The sequence below is a fragment of the Phoenix dactylifera genome, chromosome 10 (assembly GCF_051530095.1).
Source record: "Phoenix dactylifera cultivar Ajwa chromosome 10, Ajwa_hap1_PhDact_Kaust_v1.1, whole genome shotgun sequence".
NCBI classification, from domain to species: Eukaryota; Viridiplantae; Streptophyta; class Magnoliopsida; order Arecales; family Arecaceae; genus Phoenix; species Phoenix dactylifera.
The window spans coordinates 30,107,257-30,127,393 of record NC_143199.1 but is presented as its reverse complement, the minus strand read 5'-3'; the positions used below and the strand labels follow the sequence as shown (position 1 = coordinate 30,127,393).

General features: G+C 37.3%; 3 protein-coding genes across 5 annotated transcripts; 1 reads left to right on the top strand and 2 right to left on the bottom strand.

The window, feature by feature from the left end:
- Positions 1-207: 207 nt before the first annotated feature.
- On the bottom strand, positions 208-9,285 carry LOC103698213 (transcription factor-like protein). 2 transcript variants are annotated; one of them, XM_008780209.6, is made up of 15 exons: positions 8,998-9,285; positions 7,563-7,730; positions 6,650-6,718; positions 5,247-5,340; positions 4,956-5,056; positions 4,791-4,836; positions 4,655-4,714; positions 4,480-4,548; positions 3,709-3,792; positions 3,527-3,610; positions 1,989-2,074; positions 1,523-1,613; positions 1,068-1,148; positions 716-790; positions 208-595 (listed from the first exon to the last, which is right to left on the bottom strand). In XM_008780209.6, the coding sequence occupies exons 1-15, from the start codon at positions 9,108-9,110 to the stop codon at positions 461-463; spliced, it is 1,356 nt and encodes a 451-aa protein (XP_008778431.2). In that variant the 5' UTR covers positions 9,111-9,285; the 3' UTR covers positions 208-460. The 2 variants fall into 2 exon arrangements, with proteins under 2 accessions (XP_008778431.2, XP_008778436.2); XM_008780214.6 differs by having other exon boundaries at positions 7,563-7,769; positions 8,998-9,255.
- Positions 9,286-10,898: 1,613 nt separating this feature from the next.
- Positions 10,899-16,142, top strand: LOC103698188 (tetraspanin-19-like). Of its 2 annotated transcripts, XR_602685.6 has the most exons (7): positions 10,919-11,450; positions 12,457-12,556; positions 14,105-14,185; positions 14,285-14,389; positions 15,258-15,446; positions 15,545-15,690; positions 15,868-16,142. XR_602685.6 is itself a non-coding variant. In XM_008780177.6 (6 exons), exons 1-6 carry the CDS (start codon positions 11,299-11,301, stop codon positions 15,554-15,556), a joined length of 639 nt encoding a protein of 212 aa, XP_008778399.3. In that variant the 5' UTR covers positions 10,899-11,298; the 3' UTR covers positions 15,557-16,142. The 2 variants fall into 2 exon arrangements, 1 of the variants encoding a protein (XP_008778399.3); XM_008780177.6 differs by having other exon boundaries at positions 10,899-11,450; positions 15,545-16,142.
- Positions 16,143-16,153: 11 nt separating this feature from the next.
- On the bottom strand, positions 16,154-19,383 carry LOC103698206 (sphingolipid delta(4)-desaturase DES1-like). The gene is made up of 3 exons (XM_008780199.5): positions 19,069-19,383; positions 16,637-17,468; positions 16,154-16,377 (listed from the first exon to the last, which is right to left on the bottom strand). Exons 1-3 carry the CDS (start codon positions 19,351-19,353, stop codon positions 16,301-16,303), a joined length of 1,194 nt encoding a protein of 397 aa, XP_008778421.2. The 5' UTR covers positions 19,354-19,383; the 3' UTR covers positions 16,154-16,300.
- Between the last annotated feature and the right edge of the window lie 754 nt (positions 19,384-20,137).

The window sequence follows — 20,137 nt, the reverse complement described above, 5'->3', positions numbered from 1 at the left end:
GAGACTGCAAACCTTGATCCTAGATACTAGCCAAAGAATGGATTGTACAATCTGCAGTATATTTCACGACTTCTGAAGATGCACAGCATTGACTCTTTCCGCTTGGTAGCAGTACCTTCGACTTGTAAATAAAGTGCACTACCTCAAGCAAACTTGTATAATTTGCAACAGACATGCAATCAGAGCATAAGCTCTTCAGAGTAGTGGTAGACAAAAAATCATCATGACATGGCATGATGCATGCATACAGATTGTCATAATACATGAAAATAAACATAGAGGAAGAATACATCCCTTGCTCGACAGATAATGGATTCACAGATCTGAACAATGATCATAAGCTGCTCTTAAACATGTCAGCACAACAGTTCTCAATCTTATAAACTAATTTACTTTCCACCAAAAGTTCTGTTGATGGGCTTCTCAACAAATTCCTTCACAGAAGGCAGGAAATGCATCTTTACTTTTGATGACGGAGAAAATCTCGCATGTGTTGGTGGTATTCTCCCCGGACAATTAACCTCATCTTCTTTGAATCTTCCCACAGCAATCCACCAATCTCCCTTGCAAAGTCGCATACTGCTTCAAAGATCTCCTGCATATAGATAGCATATCTAAGTAACAGCAAAGGTATGAAGAAAAAGCCAAGGTAAAGAAATGGCCATGTCAATTTGACATATGCAAGATACACGAATTAACACGCTGAAATTGTCACCTTTGATGGAAAATCTTCATAAAGATGTGAAGGAATAATCTCAACCCTATTTCGATCAGTTTCCCACAGTCTAATCTGCAGAATGATATCTTCCAGTTTGTCACATGAACAGTTCAGGGAAGCAACTATGTTTGCCTATTACAATAAAAGAAGCAACCTGGAAACTTGAGACGTTGTTAAATATATGAATTTTGGTTGCTCTAGCTTGAAAATTCAAGTGCCAATTCCAAACCAAAATTCTTATTTCCTAGGAATCATGTGGTTTAATATATTGACAGATTTAACTACAAATTTGAAAACCCCACTTTCTAACTGAAAATCTTTACTTTTTTTCTTACTGCAAAAAAAGCACCTGATCTGTGACATTCTCTGGAATCACCGGTGTCTTCGTTGCAACTCGAGGATGCACGTTCTGCTGAAGGAAAGAAATAATCTGAAAGAAGACGGGTTAAAAGAAAAGTGGTAAAGAAGAAGAGACATATATAAACTTAATTCCCTCTTTCCCAGTTACTGGATATCTTTGTTCATACCATCTGTAATAAAAAGTAATACAATAAAGTCACCCTATTTATCTCTTCGGTTTTCAGGTTTTCAGGGAGTCATAACTACCTAAAACATAAATAATGGATAAGAGCAATTTAGAAAGGTAGGAATATAGAAAAAATAGCAGCCATATAGAGGGGACATAGCAATGCAGTTGGAATCAGCAAACCCTTGAGTCATGAGGAATAGGGGCTAAGCAACAAGTTCATATATTACTTTGGTTGCAAGGGTATAGAAAGGTTATCAGATAACAGTAATTCTTGCCTGCTCTGCAGTAATGCCATTCTCGAACGCATTATAGAGACTTTCTTTTGTTATAGCTCCAACAATCAGGTTAGGAAGTTGATATTCAATCCTGCAGTTTAACACCACAAAAAAATTACCCCAACACCAGTCAATAAAAATTTACTCATATATACTATTTTAAAGGCAAAAAGGTCTTCAAATTCCTAACTGGCAATGCTCCCAACAGTGACATACACTGACAGGCTAGCCACTTCAAAAAACATAAGTCAAAGTTAATGTTGGCTAAATTTTGCTTAGAATTAACTGATAGGCATACACATGTGCGTGCACACACAAATGTACACATGCTAAAAAGACTGGCATGATGTAAGAGGATATGTTTTATGTGCACACAATGCATAGTACATGCAAAAGAAGGTACTTTGAAGATAGCAGCCTTGGTTGAAAAGTTGCCTCCAAAAAATATAAGCAAAGTCCAATGTACCTTGAAAAGAGGCGTAGAATCTCACAATGTAATTTGGATGACGAATAGGCATACATCCTGAAGTTTGTCTCCACTACTACAAAACCCTGTGAACAGATAACATACAAAATTATAGCCACTACATATGCACTGCTATGTATTTCTGATAGTGACATTCAAAAGCAGATAGAAAGGTGCACGTGTGGACAGATGTAGATGGAAGAGAGGATGAGTGGAACAGCAAAGACAGCTCGTACAACTTCTAAAAAAAAACATTTGTGCTGCTTTGGGTTATATAGCTGAGTCAACACCACCACCACCACCAAATCTTATTATCACTTCCATTCGGGTCTTCATCTGCTTGCCATATACCTTATCCAGACCTTCCAACCAAAGCCAAAATTGACCTACTCATCACAGCCAGCTCTAGGTTATCTTGCAGATGACAGATGTCCATGTAATAAAATCATGTAATATGCTAACCTGAAAATATCGATAACATGACCTGCTAAACTTTGAGATGATATAGCAAGTACAACCATAACCAACAAGATTCAGACAACTACTTCAAATTGGCTTCATAATCTTTTTCACATTTATTCCCGATAAAGGCTATCCAGAAGTTCCCTTTAGGTTTGATTAGGTCTTCCTTCCTATTTACAGATGCTTTGGAAGAAAACCTAGTTACACCACTTATAGCAAACTGTAAACTTCTCGAAACTTTACTCCACACGCCCTACCATTCCAATCAATTACGAACCATTTTTATGCTTTAATTTTGCAACACGACACCTTAGTTTATTCATTTCTAAGCACATCTTTCATAACCCTTTAATACAGCAACCCAGGCAATCTCATCTATTCATTTCCATAAGCTTGGTATACTTCTAAACATTTGGATATGTACAATTACGTGGATTATGAGGACCACAAAATTACCTTACTTTCTGTCAGGCATGCAACAATCACAATGTTGCCGACAGACTACTTACCAACCTACACTAGCTATATATAGTAATTATGTGTGGAGAAGCTCCTGCTGATGTGGCATGTATGCATGCCTGGAGCAAATAATTGGAATATATGCTCAATTCCATGTCATGATGTAGCAAACAAGATTGACACGGAAAAAATTGAGATGACGGGCTTGGATAGGGAAGATGAACTCTAAGCTAGCATGATAGAAGTTATGAGGGAGATTGTAGAAAAGCTTCCAATAACGAAAAATGGTTAATGGGAACAACTGATAAATGAGCTTTCATAAAACCAAACAAGATATACAATGGCACAAGATTTGATGGTTAAGGCTACAACCCTGTAGAATTGCTTAATAACAGATAGGTATGAAACATTGGGGGGTGGAAAGGGGGGAAATGGTACTACAATTCTAATTTTTTTTCGAGGAAGAAGAAGAATGGTACTACAATTCTTGACATGTAATAATTTATTAACAGAAAGTAAGAGTGTGGTATGGCAGCAGCGCACATACAAGAATCTGTAAAAGCAAACAAAGACTATAATAATAGAGAATGCATGTTATTCAAGTCATAAAATGAAACCTCTTTACGTGATGATGAATCTGATAGGCTCACTGAAAGATTAGTAGCCAACTTAGTAGGTATGAACCAACTTTCCTTTCTGCCCTGCAATATAAGAAAATTTATGAGTTCAAATATGTGGTTCATAAAGTTAACTTATTACCAGCTGAAGGATTTAACAAATGAACAAATAATGTATTCACCTGTTGAAGTTTGATTAATCCCAGGTCCGCAAGGTCTTTGATAGCATGTTTTTGAACATCAGTTAGGGTATTTAAATTATATGCCTATAAAAATCACAGAAATTAGCTTTACTAACTAATCAAATTGAACTTGTAATACCAAAAAGACAAAAGATTATACGTGTAAGCTATAATGAACTGAAGACAACTTTTCAAAATGCTAATAAATTGTCTGGACAGCTGCATAGTGCTTTTCTTCTTTTTGTCCCCTTCTGGTAGCTTGATGGTCACCGAAGCCCATATTGGCAGGATATATTCTTTTTTTTAATATAATGATTTGGTATTCAGAATGGACATCTACAAACATCAAAGCTGATACACCTTAGCTAATATCAAAGTGCCATATCTTAGCAGAGTGAGTTCAGTGGGCCCAGGTTGCTGTGTGATACATCATTTCTTCATTATGCTCACATACCAACAAGTCAAAATTGAAGATAATGAGAAAACCCCAAACAACAGATATGTACTAAGTCATCTTTTTAAGCATGCCTAACTTGAATTTTTTTTAATTTTGCGCATAAGCAATATTTGATTTATTTATACAGTGTGAAAATTCATTATTCTTACAAAAAAAATTAAAGATTATAGATGCTCATTGATATTCAATGAACTAGCAGGAAAAAAATTACCAAGAAAATGTGCCATTATGTTATTAAGTTGTTTATAATGAACAATATAACTAATTCTTTTTTTAGAAAATAGTTTGAGAATTAAGGAAAACTCATCTGATACCTCTCCAAGGGTATGAAAACTAAGCTCAAGGAGAAAGGATATTAAATCCGTCGGATCCACTCCACGATCCTATACCATGATAAAAGAAAACTTTTGAAGGAAAACTTTATGAGATAAATAAATAAATGAATGAGTTTTCTGGAAATAAAAAAGATACATAAGATGTAATTGATACCTCAGAGGAAGAGATATATTCTCTTATTATGTACCAAAGTTGGGCATTTGTATCCATCAGCTGTTTAAGAAGAGATTAGGAGGAGCTAAAAAATGTAAAATGCTAATATGCCAATAAAGTTTAGAGCAACACATACAAGGAACTGGAAGCCATTCTCTGTTAGCTTTGGAGCTCCATTTTCCCTGCAGATATGTTACATCAGCACTTGCAAGTATTCCATTCACCTGTAGATGTATGCATACTTGTAGATGTTGCAGAGCACATGCTGCATCAGAAAAGGGAGATTTCAAAGATTAAGGACCTTGCACTCAAAAGTCCTCGCTGGAAAACTCTCATTATAGATGAACTGAAGCTTGTTGATCTTTCCGCTTGAGCTGAGTTTATAAGTTGCAACAAGAAGCACTGCAATTGGCGCAAGATCAATCCAAAAAAAAAAAAACTGTAAGCAACTCCCAGAATTTTTAGAAGCAGAAAATAAATTTCATCAATCCATAAATTGGTATAGGTAAAGCAAGACAAACAATACAAAACACTGCCATTAGACATACATGGTAAAGAACAATTTAAGAAAACCTAGTGCCAGAGTAGCAACCTCCCATTGTTCTAGAGCGTAGACCTCTAAATCCTCCAATGTTGGCAATCTCACAGTGACACTTAAGGGCATCGGCTCTCTCGGTAAAGTTCCACTGCAATTATAAACATACAAATTAAAATAACAGGTTTATCATATTGAAGATTATGATTTACAGAGTATGTAAGCTTAGATTGGTATTGCCAGAATACATATGACAATCTTATTAAAGACCCTATATATTATGATGCTACTATTTAGCAAGGGTATTAGATACATGAATAAAGGACTACAAAAAAGTCATTATTTCTGACAAAATAGAAGCATGAATTTGTTAGAGACAGCACCATCATACATCTGCATTTGTCCGTACACGTCAACAACTATTGCTTATGCATAAGCACAGGAAGTTAGCACCCTGTAACCATACAACCTAAGCTACTGCCACATTATTAAATATATTTCAATACCCCTCCTTTCTTTGTAAAGGCATAGATTTTTTCTCACCAATGAAGAAGCAATAGGTGTCACAGGATAGAAGAACTCTTGAGTCTTACAAATGAAATGGCATAAAAAAAAGAAGCTGGTTTTCCATCAAAATACTGACCCTCTGTTTGGATACTGGTTCCTCTCAGAGCTCCTATTTCGAAATAGGAAGCACCTCCACCTGAAGGTGTTTCAAAGTGAATCTGGAGGAACTCATCAACATACCATTCTTGTAGTCCACTTCTTGCTTAATTATCTCAACCTCTACTTTGATCTTAAAAGTATAAGATGTAAACCTTATATTACCATGAAATTTTAAGATAAAGAGAGAATAAAAAATCTATGCTGTTCATGTACGGATCATCGTCAATCTGAATTTTATGATGTGCAAGAAATATGTAACATGAAAACAGACAGCAACAGTTCATTGTGACCAGGATAGATGAAAATAAGAACAGGCACGAAAGCCATAACAAACATGTGTCAATGGCGCCCTTCCCATTGCAAAAGACAATTTGGGTGCATGAACATTTTCAGCAATTCACATAGATGAAATTTATGCAAAGTTGCTGCTTTTCTTTTTTCTTTTTTTTTTTGGGTTGGGGGGGGGGATTAAGAAAAGTTGCTGCTTGAAACTATTGAGCTTTTTAATAAAGATTCAATGTACCTGTATAAAGGTCACTTCAAATGCTAACTATTGGATATAGAATACAAACATTTGACGCTGATTCTCATGCTTCAATTGTCAAAAAACAGATGAGTGCATTATATATTTTGAGTGCAAGACAATATTAACAAACATTCAAATATACATATTTTATTAACAAGCAAAAACTAGTCAGCTACAAAATGTTCAATATACAAGTCTTCAGCATTGAAACTATTTACAAAAATCAAGCTTGCTATTAAAAAAAAATGCAACATCCACAATAACTTACCCAAACACCAAATATTTTTGCATATTACTCTGGAACTTCGTGTTCATCTTGTAACTAGTCTCCTTTTTTCTGTCAATACATTGATATAGAATTAGAAGAAAAAAATAATTATTACCCTATGCCAAATGCAAAGGAAGAGTGAGCAAATTCAGGTGCAGAAGCGAGAATATATATGTTGCACAAAATTACATGGCTAGTTTTATAGGTGAAAATGTATTGACACTTGGATTCATTTCAATATTTAAGGATTCTCCACAACCAAGAAACCAAAAGCTAATATGCACCCGGAAAGAATACAAGAGAAGAGATAAAGAAAGAACACTTTAATTTGTTTGCATGTAACATACACCAGTTTTTATTGTTTAGAAAAGGGGGAAAAATGCCTTGGCAAGAAACATATGTATATGCATATTTATAGTTGATCTATCAAACCCTCTTCCTTCAAATGGTAAGTTGATGCCGAGTGCCGATGCCTGACATTATTATTCTTTTGGCAGTTCCAGGAACCTTTTCTATCTCAAAATCAATATCACATTGCATGACACATAGTCTTGATAAAATTACAATTAAATACAACAGAGGCAAAAGAATGAAATATTTCCATTAGAAAGCAAGAGCAGGAATCATTGTGGGACTCTAGAGCAGAAATGATGCCCTGTGTACAATATCTGAGTAACAACAAGTATTTCGCTCTGCATAGTAAAGTTTCGGGCGTTCAATACAGATTGCAAAATTGCTTACATAGATTGAATACTTGTGCATGCAAATAAAGTATTAAGTACACATAGTAGCAATTTTTTCTACAAGAATTGCATAGCCACAAATCATAATGATGGTACATCTTGCCCTTAGAAATAGTGGCAACTTGAGGATCTGGAGTAACATTCAAATATAGAAATTAGATGTACTGTACCTATCATTGACTTCAAGGAAGATTCTCAGCTGAAGTAACCGATCAATCGCCACTTTGTGCTTGGAATATCCATCAGCAAGGAGCCATTCTTCCATTGACTTGGCTGTTACTGGGGAATCAACGAATAGCATTTGCAAAACATACTTCTTAGCCAGAGGAGGCAAAGACCTTGGCACAAAAGAACATCAGACTCAGTTTGATGTTCACCTAAAAATGAGGAATTAAGCAAAAACTTTTAATAAATCCTACAGCCGTTGGCCCTTTCATGAAAATATAATATATCATGCATCTAACTAACTGCATATATCCATGCCAAAATAAGAAGCTCTGAATTGAACACCAGAAGATGAAGAAAATGACAGGTCCCAGAAGGAGGGAAAGAAAAAAAATGCAACTTAGGTTTAAATAAAAATCCAAATTTGGATTAAGAAGTTAAATATTCATCATTGACAAAAAGACATTCCATGCATATAAAGATGTTATCCCTTTTACAAGGAAGATACTTTGAGAAAGTAAACCAAGACTTGTATTTTATTGAGTTGCACCTCATCAGCCATGGCTGCTTCCAACTTCCTGGAAATGACTTCCGAACCTCATTGGCTAAAGTCGCCTCTTATGAGTAAGACGCTATACCGTAAATTTCACGAATTACTTGACATATGTGCTCCCAAACACCTAATTGTGAAGAACTTACAGAATCAACCTATTTTATGAATCCAAGAAAACAAACGATTGCACTCTTCTTCTTTTTTGGGTGAATAAACGATTACACTCTTAAAAGCATAATGATGATGTTTTTTGTGAAGGAAGCATATCAAATGTCCAAGCATGTTTGCTTTAACTACTAATGCTTTGTAAATACACTTTTGATAGGGAATTGCCTCGTTGTAGAAATTTCGACACCTCAACCACCATTCCTTCCTATCTTTATGGGAGCAGTTATAGCATTTATCATGACAACCAAATGCGCACAAGTATTTAAATGGATAAATAGAAAAACTTCCTGAGAAACTCGTCGAGACATGTAGTGAAGCAGCCGAGCATGCCTCATGTGGCATCACGCTCACGCCCCCAACTCTTGGTAACTTTCTCCACACACACACAAGCATGTTATATAATAAATAATCCCAAAAATAACCCGATCAACATATCCCTATAACCCTAGTTTCGAAGAAAATCTTCTGGATCAAGAATCTCCTGACACACCGATATCCTTGCTATCAAATCCCTCGTTCCTTATGACTACATAATTAACCACACACGAACCGCTAGGTTCTTTTTTATAAAACCGGGATGCTCCAGGACCTCGAAAAGGGCGATTTCAGTGAAGCGAACCAGGAAAGTAGCGGCTCTTGCTCCGAGAACCCTTCAAGATCCACTTTTGACAGAGGAACGAGAATCCAAGCAAGAAGAAAGCAGAGGAAGAGGGGATGACCTGAGGACGGCTTCGCAGATGAAGGTGCTGCTGTAGAGCTTGTCGAGCTTCATGGCCGGCAGCGCCGCCACCATATCCATAAAATTCTTCGCCACGATCCGCACCTCCGGCATCTTCGCCTTCTTCGATCGATCGTGAAAGATTAGGTTCTAGGTTTTGGGCTCTCGTCTTCCTCGATTTCTCTTCTTGTCTCCCTCCCTACTTCGCGGAGGGCAATTGGGCTCGGGGCGCATCAAGCGACCGTTCCCCCAGGATTATGCGACTGACGGAAGGGAACCGTTTCCTCTTAAACAAAAGAACGGGTGCATAGAAGCTTGTATGCGGGATCAAATATCAGCCGTCCGTCTGGCTTGGGACGGCGCTTTAAACCGATAGCGTCTGCTTTGTTTCGTGTCATTGACGCCGGATCTAGATACGCATACAAAATTCCTATCAAAGATGAACTTTAAATAAATTATATAAAAAATAACTTAATTTATTCATTTTCAATTTCAAAATTCCTAACCGGATTACTAAAATTCAAAATATTTCATAAGAATTCTAATTAAATATTTAAAACATGCTAGAAATTTTATATAAAAATAATCTCAAACATTTCTGGAAGAAGTATCTTAGTACATGTTGGTTCTAAAACTTTCCACGAAGAAGAAGGTATACTGAAAATAAGCGGTATAATATACTTTAAATAAAAAATTATATATCAATTATTCTGATGTTTTTTTAGAGCTGAGAGTTTGAACATAATTTTTTTAACAACCAAGAAAATCTATCTATATACGTGTGCACTATAACTAGCATACAAGAAAAGTAGATATACATAATATATATTCATATTTATTGCTACAAAGTAAACCTTTCAAGACCTTAGGTTGAGCTGAGCATTGAATAGATGATAAAAAAAGGGAGGGGGGATCAGATTGGATAAAAATTCATATAAATTATTAGAGAAATTACATGCATCCACCTATTTTCTTATCTAATTACAACTTCATTTATATACAATAAAAATAAAATTGAAATCAAGATTTTTGGAGATGTTAGATGACAACATAAAAACTTCTACTTCAATATGCATAACTTGACAATGATAGAGGTATCATCATTTTTTTCTTTCTCTTGCTATACTGCAAAACGGTTTCTTTTAGAAAGCCACTGATATCTTCCAACCATTTTTTATTGACTTTGAAAATTGGTTAGACTTTTTTTTGTTTTTAGGTATTTGAATAAAAGTATTGCTCTTGATAGCCTTGCATGTCATATCAAAAATCTTAAATTATTATCAAGGTGAGCATGTTTTTTTAGCTTTTGTACAATCAGCTTCCTTTTTTTACCAATCTATGAAAATTTATAATTTATTGTTCTTTTGAATATTCTAAAAAGTTATTATGAGATATGTAATGCATATCTAACTTTAAATTGATGTCCAATGCAGCACGAAGGCTCTTGACGGCGGATAAGCCCTTGACATATCAACAAGTAAAATTATATTTTTATTCAAAAATAAATAATAGAGGCTCTTGAGAATTATTGTACCTTGTATTTTTTTATCATGTCAACTAGATTAACACTATCATGCTCCATATAGCGAATCCAAGTAATTCCATCTCAAAGTGGATCATTATAATTTATCAAGTAACAGCCAAATCATGCTATGTGAGTAAGACTCTGGCGTACGCATTATTTCTCCATCATCCATACCAAATTTCTTAAGTTTTGGAGGATGTATGGTGGAGGAATTCAAGGATAGAAAATACTTTTGCAATTAACCAGCGTCAACTGCCAAATAACTACATTTTCTAAGTCAGGTTCAGACTTGGAGCCGGCTTTCATGCACAGTGAGTTTTGAGCTTCGTGTCGTACCATCCTTCAGGTTCCAAAATCGCGCACGGATATCAAAGTCCGGACCGACGAACCGGCACGCGGACAAAACCCCAGTCCGCGAGCGGTGGTCGCGAGTCCGCCATCATAGAATCCAAAGCCCGCCCCCTTTTTTCCCAGCGTAAAAACTCCCATTTTTTGGCCTGAAATTGACCACAGCCTTCATAAATATCGTGGAATTTTTGGCCTGAAATTGACCACAACCTTCATAAAAATCGTGGAGAAACTCGTTAGTCATGTAATGATCGGAGAACTCATCCCCTTCTCTCAAACGCCTCTCCTCTCTCCTCAACAATCCGAAGGAAATCCACCCCAAAAAAACCATTTTTGGGGTTAAAAATAGGATTTTTGCGATCCGGGCGGTGTCTTCTATTTGTTGCAGTCTCTTCAAATTTGAGAGAGATTATAGGGAGGCGGGATTGGATGGTAAGGATGTTGAGGAGTTGCCTGCAGTCGGTGCTGAAGCTCGTGAATTCGGTGATTGGGTTGGCGGGGATGGGAATGATTCTTTACTCCCTCTGGATGATGCGGGTTTGGTACAAGCAAAGCGGTGGCTTAGTTTCCACCCCTCCATGGTTTGTGTGGCATCTCCTCCCTTGCTGTTTCTTTCTTGCTGAAAAAAATTCGTCTTTAAATTCCTTCTAGCGATTTGAGTTTTTTTCCCTCCCTTCGTTGATTGAAAGGGGTAATCTTGGCGTTTACCCCTTAAATGTTTCGTATATTTTACCACTTTTTAGGTGATTATACTTCAGGATATGCTTTTTTGGGCTGGATATGGTATGTAGGGTTGGATGGAGGAGATGAGTCCTTTTTGTTTTAGAGTAATTATTATTTAGTTTACTTTTATATTTAATAACTTGGAAGTCTGGGTAATTCATCCTTGCTGGGATCTTTGATTTCCTCCTGTTTTTAGTTGTAAGTTATCCTTTGTATGGCCTCTCTAAAAGAGGGGAGGTATTGTCTTAGTGACCCTATTGATGATTTGGTTTCATAAGGATGGTACTGTTATGATCTTAGGAGTGGAGTACGACCAACTTAAATCGTTGACTTTTAATGGTGTCCTTCATCCTGAGATCATATCATGTTCCATTTCTCATGGCAACTGCATCCTCCATCAGTGCATTATATGTTCATGCGAGCCCAAAGGCATTGCCTTAATTAGTTTTGCATGTTATTAATAGATATTCATTACCATATATCTTCTTTTTGAAATGTAATATTTTTGGAGTAATAGGTACTTATTAGGTATTTTGATATCACTAATCCACGCACTTGTAAATATATTGCTTTCCTTTGCTGTATGCGAGCATGATGTCTGGATATTGTCTTTTGTTTGAAGTGTGGATGTGTGCATCCTGATTCATCGAATGCCTGTTTCAGGTGGTATTGCCCATATTTTTTATTTCAAAAAATAACTAAGAATATTAGTCTTATAAAGCTGCACATCCTTCAGATCGCTAATTTGAAAATTTTAAACAGTGATTTGTCTATTATTAGAATATACATTCTTCTATTCATATTATAAATTACTGTTTTTGATGCAATTGTGATCTTTCTGAGTCAGTTATTTTTGACATGCAGGTTTGTTTACATATTTCTTGGCCTAGGAATCTTCTTATGCTTGATAACTTGCTCAGGCCATATTGCTGCTGAAACTGCTAATAGTCATTGCCTCTCATGTGTATCCTTCTGCAAAGGTTTAATTCAGTCTCTTGTACTATTCCTTCCTATCACCAGTTGATGCATTTCTGGCATGGCTATCATTTCATCTTCCACTTCATCTGAAGTGTTAATTCAATGCATTTGAAAATCTTAAATTAAACCTCCCGAAAGTTGTTACTCACCGCTCCTGCATGTACAGCTGGTCTTGGATTTCTCACAGGATTCCCCATAATTTTAACATCAACATCCTTATCCTAGACATCACACCAATAATCCATACAAAAGTTTCCATGTGGAATCATGTTATCTTTTATTAATCCATGCACATGCCTAATTGGAGTGTGCCAGCTCTATATGCAAGAAAAGATACTCCTCGTCTCCCCATTGCTATGGTAATTGAAGAAATTTTTGATGGAAAGGAGTCTGAATATTTTAAAATTCACATAGTTAATACATGCCAATTGATGGAAAGACACAAACTCTACAAGAATGGTGAGTAGCTGTAGATGTTCTCTGGCTTTGCTTTTGACTATTGAAGCCAATACCATAGCTATAGCTCTTTTCTACATTTGCTGCTTGCACATTTTTACCTGTTAATGTTTTCCCATCCTTAAGAGTTTTACGAAGGCCCCTGTGAGTGCTTTATGTCCTACTGAGCACTTCCTGTTTCAAAACCTTGTATTGGACTTCCTCTTCCAGCATGAAGATGTTCATAAATAGTTAACATATTTGGAGACCTTATAAATTTATCTATGATCTTCTCTTACCTTTGAAACCTATTCCCGTGTGCTATGGATTTATATAGCAGAGCATCAGTTCTCAGATGCAGTAGAATTTTGACATTTTTATTAGACTGTTGTCAGCACAACAATTTTTTAGCTGTCTTGCCCATTTATGGAGCAATAGGTTATTTTTTTCATCCTGTCCTCACCAGATGAAGTCTCTTTGAATTGTTCCCAGATTTGTACCAGGTTTTGTTTCTCACATTTTAAAGGAAGTCCATTGAATTATTTCCATTTTCTACATCTGTTAGGGTCATACTGAATTATGATAACTCTAACTGGATAGGATTGAAAAGGGTGGAATCAGAATGAGTTAAGTCATTGAAAAATAGTTGCCATCCCACAGCTCAGCTCATTCCCATGAAGAAACAAGAAGGGAATCTCGTAATGGGAGCTTAATTTGAGACAAAATAAGCTTTCAATAGAGCACTTAATCAATGTTGTTAGGAAACAGACTCTCATTATATCCACATCTACTCTATGATCATACCCTAAACATTACCAATCCCCTGAACATAGGTGCAGCTTTTACTAGTATAATGTGCATTACTCTCACATCACATGTGCATAATGCCCAGCACACCTGAACATGACCTTAATTCCAAAAATAGCAGAAATAAAGTCCTTTTACTCCCCCAGTTTCTTCAACCTAGCAATAGTATTATATCCGTTTTCTTGGTACAACATTTTATGAAAATTTCATTATAATCGCCGTTTTCATTTCCATGAGCATGATTCTTATGAACATAAGAGGTGTATCTTGTTTACCTTATACGGGTGTGTAGTACATGGTGTTTGTGTTTTTGCTTGTTATGCTGGAGGCGGCAATTACTGCAGATATATTTCTGAACAGAAACTGGGAAGAGGTATGGATCTCCTTGACTGTTTTATTTTCAGCTTTCTTCCCCTTTAGGTATGCTCTATGTTATTCATCGTTGTTTCAATTTGCTTTGATCCTGCATCAGGATTTCCCAGAGGATCCAACAGGGAAATTTGATGAGCTTAAGGATTTTGTGAGATCAAATTTTGAGATGTGCAAATGGATAGGATTGTTGGTTGTGGCTGCACAGGCAAGTATTTCATTTAGATAATGCATGTCTACATGGCAAATATAATTGTAGTACAACATATAAATGCCACTGTATGAGGACTTTCATAGCTGAAGCTTCAGTAGATTGTTGCTAGTTCTATTTTCTGAAGATGATAGCAGTTATTATCCTGTTATGGTTCTCAAGTTATGATGAGAAATTTTTCCTTGTTTCTTTTGTGGACAGTGTGATATAATTCTTTAATCAGCCACAATCAGTTGATATATTTGTGCAGAGCCCATTAATAGTTTTTATTATGCCACTTAGTACTTCCTATACCAGTTTTTCTCATGTTCCTTTACAGCAGCAGCAATCTTCTAGACCGTGTGCTTTCTTGAATTTATCGTTTTCCCTAATATGCTGATATTCCTCGTGAGTAACCCTTTACGAGGGTGGACCCTAACATCCTATCCACCCATGTTCCCATCTAAACTTCTTGTGGGCATCATGACTGTGGGATTGCTATGATGTTATGCATGGGCCATCATCGACCTTGGGACTGCTATATAGTCAGTTTGCAGTTTAGTGCTTCAAGCTTGTTTTTGCCTCCTCCTTGTAATGGTTTAGGGCTTCACAAATGTTATGACCTCGTCATACTTTTTTTCTATGGTTTGGCTGAGCTTCCTGTTCCATGCAATCTTGTGTGGGTGTCTCAACTTTGTCTGTATATTCTTTGTTTCCTTTTTTTTTTTGCTGTTCCCTAAAACCCCGACAAATGAAAATGAAAACCAACTCACCGTCTATTTTTGTGAAATTCACATCTTTTACCTTTTTTCACACGAAGTTGGTCTAGACTGGAATTGCTTGCTTCCATTTTGCTAACACGAAGTGTTTTGCTTTAAATTTCTAGGCATTGTCCATCTTCCTGGCCATTGTGCTTAGGGTTCTTGGGCCAGACTATGGAAGTTACGATGATAGTGATGATGATATTGTACATGCAAGATTACCGCTCCTGAGAAACCAGGTTCACCACACGTCATACACTGTTGAACCTAATTTATCAAATAATGATTCTTGGAAAGTCAGAATGCACCAGAAGGTGAATGTTGTTTGGAATTTGTGGTTGTCTGCTCTCCTAATTTCTTGAACTTCTTTGCATCTCTTATATGATTTTCTTTTTCCACATTTATCATGCAGGTTAGCAGGTGAAAGATCTAACCAAAATACCTCCTTTCTGGAAACTATAATTTCATTATAGTTTATGGCAACATTTAATTATGTCCAGAGGGGGGCTGATGCTGTGGTATTGTACTCAGAGATTATAACATGTAGGTGAAAAATAGGTACTGTAAATGGCATTGGAAGTGCTGTAGTATCTGCACAAATGTTTATTCACATCATTCTTACACAGTAGTAGTTGTATGAAGCTATATCACAATGATACAGCAAGATGGGCATCGGCCTTGTCTGACTTCTGACTTCCAAAGGTAATTTGTGCAAGCTATCAATTGTTGTAGCAGGAGTTCTACGTGCGGTAATGCGGTTAGGCATGACAGCAGCCTTTGCAGCTTGCATTTCAGCAGACATGCTTTCATTAACCATCATCCTCTGACTTCCATAATGTAGCAATGCCTCCGGGGCAGCAATCATGGGGAGGGGCTGATGGAAACGCTCAGCGACCAATTTATGTCACTGTTATCATGGAACTTTATGTTGAAGGATATTTTTGTATTTCTTTTTTGTGTTCAGAATAATTTGTTTTTGTGAATCCCACCGATTCCATGACAACTAAAAAGCTTGTGGATGTTCATGTTTGTATTCATACACCTGTTTCACCAACCAGCACCTGTCGAAATAATTCTTTGCAAGCAGAATTTAAGATTGTAACCTGACTGAAAATCCCCATGTTGAAGAGGTGTAAATTTACATGGAGTGAGTTCAGAGATGCAGCAGTCAATTCTCTGATGGCAATACTTGGGCATGCCCCATGCGATCTCTAATATCTTTGTGGATTGTTGTAACTCTAATATCTTTGTTTGAGATAGAAAATTTGTGATCCACGTTTCAAATGAGAACAAAAAAAAAAAAAAAGGAACATCATTCACTTCTCCAAATGAAGCCTAGATGAGGCCTACTCAAAAAATTGCATTTAAGTTAAAGAAATTCATTGGTAACTTCCTCGCAGATCATAGGCTAAAAGGAATCTCCACTTGCCATCCTAGTTTGTATCATATCATACAGAAAGGTATGGCAACTGTCAACAAAATTAATGCAGCAGTTTCTAATTACCTTTCTTGACATCCCCATTGTTCTTGGATTGCTTCCTCTTCATCCGGCTGAAAGGTCCGATGGTCTGATCCATAATATACATGTAAATCACCTGGCTCCATGATCTGTAAGACTTGAGGTTCTTGTAGTACTCCGGTGCCATTTCCTTCAACTTGTAGAGCCTGCTCCCTGGTATTCTTGGGAAATCATGGTGCTCATTGTGGTATCCCACGCTCCATGTCATCAGATTTAAGGGGCCATAGTATGAGTAGGTCTCTTGGTCTGGATTGAAAACATAGTGCTCGGAGATGAAGTGCCCTGCCATCGGATGCAAGCCGCCGCCGACAAATGTTGAAAGTATAAGATAAGCAAGAGATCTCCAACCCCAGAGATACACCAGCGAGCCATCAAGAGCTAGCTGGGTTACTAAATTGATAAATTCCCACAGACAAGAGCGTTTGGGCTTGAGAAAGAGTGGCCTCAGAGCATAGAAGAAGAGCTGGAAGATGATCCATAGGGATTTGGTGACAATGTTGGTGACAGCATGAGCCTCTACATAACTGGGAATGTCCATGTCAATGCCGTCGACACCTTGGAAGCGGTGGTGTTCCAAGTGATACTTTTGGAAGGTAATGGACATAGGGACACCAATGGGGAGATTGGCAAAGATTCCTAGCCAGCGGTTGTAGGCTGGAGTTGAGAAGGCAAGGTTGTGGCTGAGCTCATGGATGGCTAAAAAGAGGTTGTGGTTGAGGAACGAGCCAAAGAAGTATGCAACTGTTAAAATCTTCAGCCAGCTGGAGCTGTGGAGGTAAGTTGCAGTACCTAGCTGAAGAGAAACGACTGCAGTAATCTGTGCCAGAAACAAAGGATAAGAACAGTGAATTAGAACTGGGCAAGAAGACAAACTGGAGCATGAAATAATCTTTCAACTATCGTAGAGTGCGACAAAGAACACAACTAATCCTTTATTCAAATCCATCCAAAAACTATGAGGAAACCGAGATGGGACATTTATGATCACAGTACAGCATCAGTTGTTATTTGCTCATAATAAAAAAAAAGTGGTGCAAGGTAAGTGGTATATACTAAGGGCTCGTTTGGTTCGCGGGAAGCATTTTCCCTCCTAGAAATATGATTCTTGGAAAAAAGATTCTTAGGAAGAGAATGCATAAAAATGTACTTTTGGCATGTTTGGTTAAACATGGAAAAATGACAGATTTCCAGAGTGCTTATGTTTGGTTGATTATCCACTTTCTTAGGAAAGTTATGTGTAATTCCTATTATACCCGTAATAAAAATTAGGTCTTTAATGCCTCTTTAATGCTGGAGGCCCTTTTTGGAAAAAAATAAAGATAGAGTAATTTCCACCTCATTTCCCATGAAATGTGAAAATCATATTCCCATGGGAATATAACTTTTCCATCTTTCTCCTTTGAAAACTCCAACCAAACAAGAGGCATCTCATTACTTTTTCATTGACCACACTTTCCTCCTTTCTTTTCCCGCGAACCAAACGAGCCCTAAAGTGAAAAAGGGGACTGCCACCTACCTGATTATCCATGTTCAGATCATAAGGGAACTATGGAATCTTGTAACCGAGCAAATGCACTGAAGTTTAAATGCAAACAATCAGGTGTTATGAGAAAAAGCAGCACCATAACTGATCAAATAGATAACTAACATTTTTGGACTGCGTCTTAAGAATGATTGCAAACAAGGAACTGCAAAACCTACAATGTTTCAGAGTCTGAAAACTATTAAACTCAGGCACAGATATGCATTGAAACGGAATCATGTTTCTAGTATTCCTCAGCATCGCAGCTGTGACATAGTTACATGACCCACTTTGTGGGTAGCTTTTTTCGGATATTGCATATCAATAGATGCAAAATATGTATCAGGGCTCCAAGGATATTGATTGAAATGAACCATGGAGTCCTAAAATAGCCTACCACTGATGAGATCTCTTGCAGATATATATGTAGGGAAGCTGTAATTGGATCAATCAAACCCTGATTAATAACAATATATTAAATAGGTTGGGACAAGACAGACCTTTCCTAGATTTTAAGCATTGGATCTAACATTAGTTAAGCAATATTAAACTGAACACTAATAAAATCCACGAGAAGAAACGCTTAAAATCAATTACCTGGCAAAAAAATTCTAAAAGAATGGTTTCACACTGGTATAGAAACGAAACGTCAGAATCGGACGAATTAATGTGGCTAGACACCATAATCAAATGGAACAAGAGTCGGCCAAAAGTTCACCAAGATCAAATCTTTCTCACTGTACAAAGCCAAACCAAGGAAAACAAAGAAGCGCCCCACCCAAAACGAACCAGAACACCAAAACCTTGTGCGAAAGAGGAGATCTTGACGATTAAATCAGCAATGCAAGCGGAATGAGAGAGAGAGAGAGTGGCGTTAGAAGGGTCTTATTTATACCTTGAGGAAAGCCCAGGGATCGGGGCCGAAGAGCTCTCTGATCTGGGGGTACTCCGCGAGGATTTGCTTCCTCCGGGAGGCGTGCGGCTCGTCGGTGTATGACCAGAAGAAGTCCGTCGCCATCACCCCCTCCTCCCCGTCGCCTCTCTTCTCCCCTCCTCCACCCATCTCCGTCTCTCTCTGAGACCCAATCGCCGTGCGAAAGAGAGAGAGAGAGACCACGACGAAAACGGGAAGAGGGGTTGGATTTCTAGGGAAAAGAAAAGGGTGAAGATTCGAAAGCATTTATAGAATGCCGGCCGAAGCCGCGGTTCAAGCAGCAGCGGTGGACGAGGAGAACGCCCAGAAATGGAAAGCTTCATGTACGGTTGAGGGTCCCGTGGGGTCCGACCCTCGTTTCGCGCCACCGAACACCGGATATAACGTCTCTCTCTCTCTCTCTTTCTTCTTTTTTTTTTCTTCCTTAGTTTATTTATTATTATTATTTATTTATTTATTTATTTATTTATTTTTTGTGGTGGGGGGCAAGGGAAGGAAAAACGAAGTGCGAGCCATCTTCTGGGGCACGAGAAATTGATGTGTATGGATTGTTCAACGAGTGATACCGTTTCATTCGTGCGTATTCCCTTTACAATATATGGTATAAGATAGGATATCGGGAGGAGGATGATGAATATTGAGTTGCCAAGCCAAGGTTTTATGGGCTAGAAAAAACTTTGATGTGCATTAGTTGGTGCTCTAATATATTTTACTTGTTTTTTTTTTATACATAAAGTACTTTACCTGTTTTGTTTGTTTTGTTTTTGTTTTTTTTGTTAGAACGGATGTATCAACTAATAATAGATACGGATGCATCCAAATAAAAACCAAAAGATAACATTTTTCAAAGCACTCCGAATAAGCCCTCCTTTTTCAGCCAAAAGTCTCTTATAGTATTTTACCTGTTGAGGAGGCTAAAGCATGTGAAGGTGCCTTTGTGAAGCTCTCGGCTGACAAGCCGTTATGGTCAAAGTATTTTACCTTGCTCCCCACTTGACCTTGGCAGATGGCTATTCACCTTTCCGATATT

Coding starts and splice junctions, on each gene's coding strand:
- LOC103698213 (XM_008780209.6), bottom strand. CDS start 9,110: ATGCCGGAGGTGCGGATCGTGGCGAAGAATTTTATGGATATGGTGGCG. Junction 5,341..6,649: donor CAAAAATATTTGGTGTTTGG/GTAAGTTATTGT, acceptor TTATAATTGCAG/TGGAACTTTACCGAGAGAGC. Junction 3,611..3,708: donor GATTAATCAAACTTCAACAG/GTGAATACATTA, acceptor CTTATATTGCAG/GGCAGAAAGGAAAGTTGGTT.
- LOC103698188 (XM_008780177.6), top strand. CDS start 11,299: ATGGTAAGGATGTTGAGGAGTTGCCTGCAGTCGGTGCTGAAGCTCGTG. Junction 11,451..12,456: donor TTAGTTTCCACCCCTCCATG/GTTTGTGTGGCA, acceptor TTTGACATGCAG/GTTTGTTTACATATTTCTTG. Junction 12,557..14,104: donor ATAGTCATTGCCTCTCATGT/GTATCCTTCTGC, acceptor ACGGGTGTGTAG/TACATGGTGTTTGTGTTTTT.
- LOC103698206 (XM_008780199.5), bottom strand. CDS start 19,353: ATGCTTTCGAATCTTCACCCTTTTCTTTTCCCTAGAAATCCAACCCCT. Junction 17,469..19,068: donor ATCCCTGGGCTTTCCTCAAG/GTATAAATAAGA, acceptor TTTCTGGCACAG/ATTACTGCAGTCGTTTCTCT. Junction 16,378..16,636: donor CAATGGGGATGTCAAGAAAG/GTAATTAGAAAC, acceptor TCTCAAACAAAG/ATATTAGAGTTACAACAATC.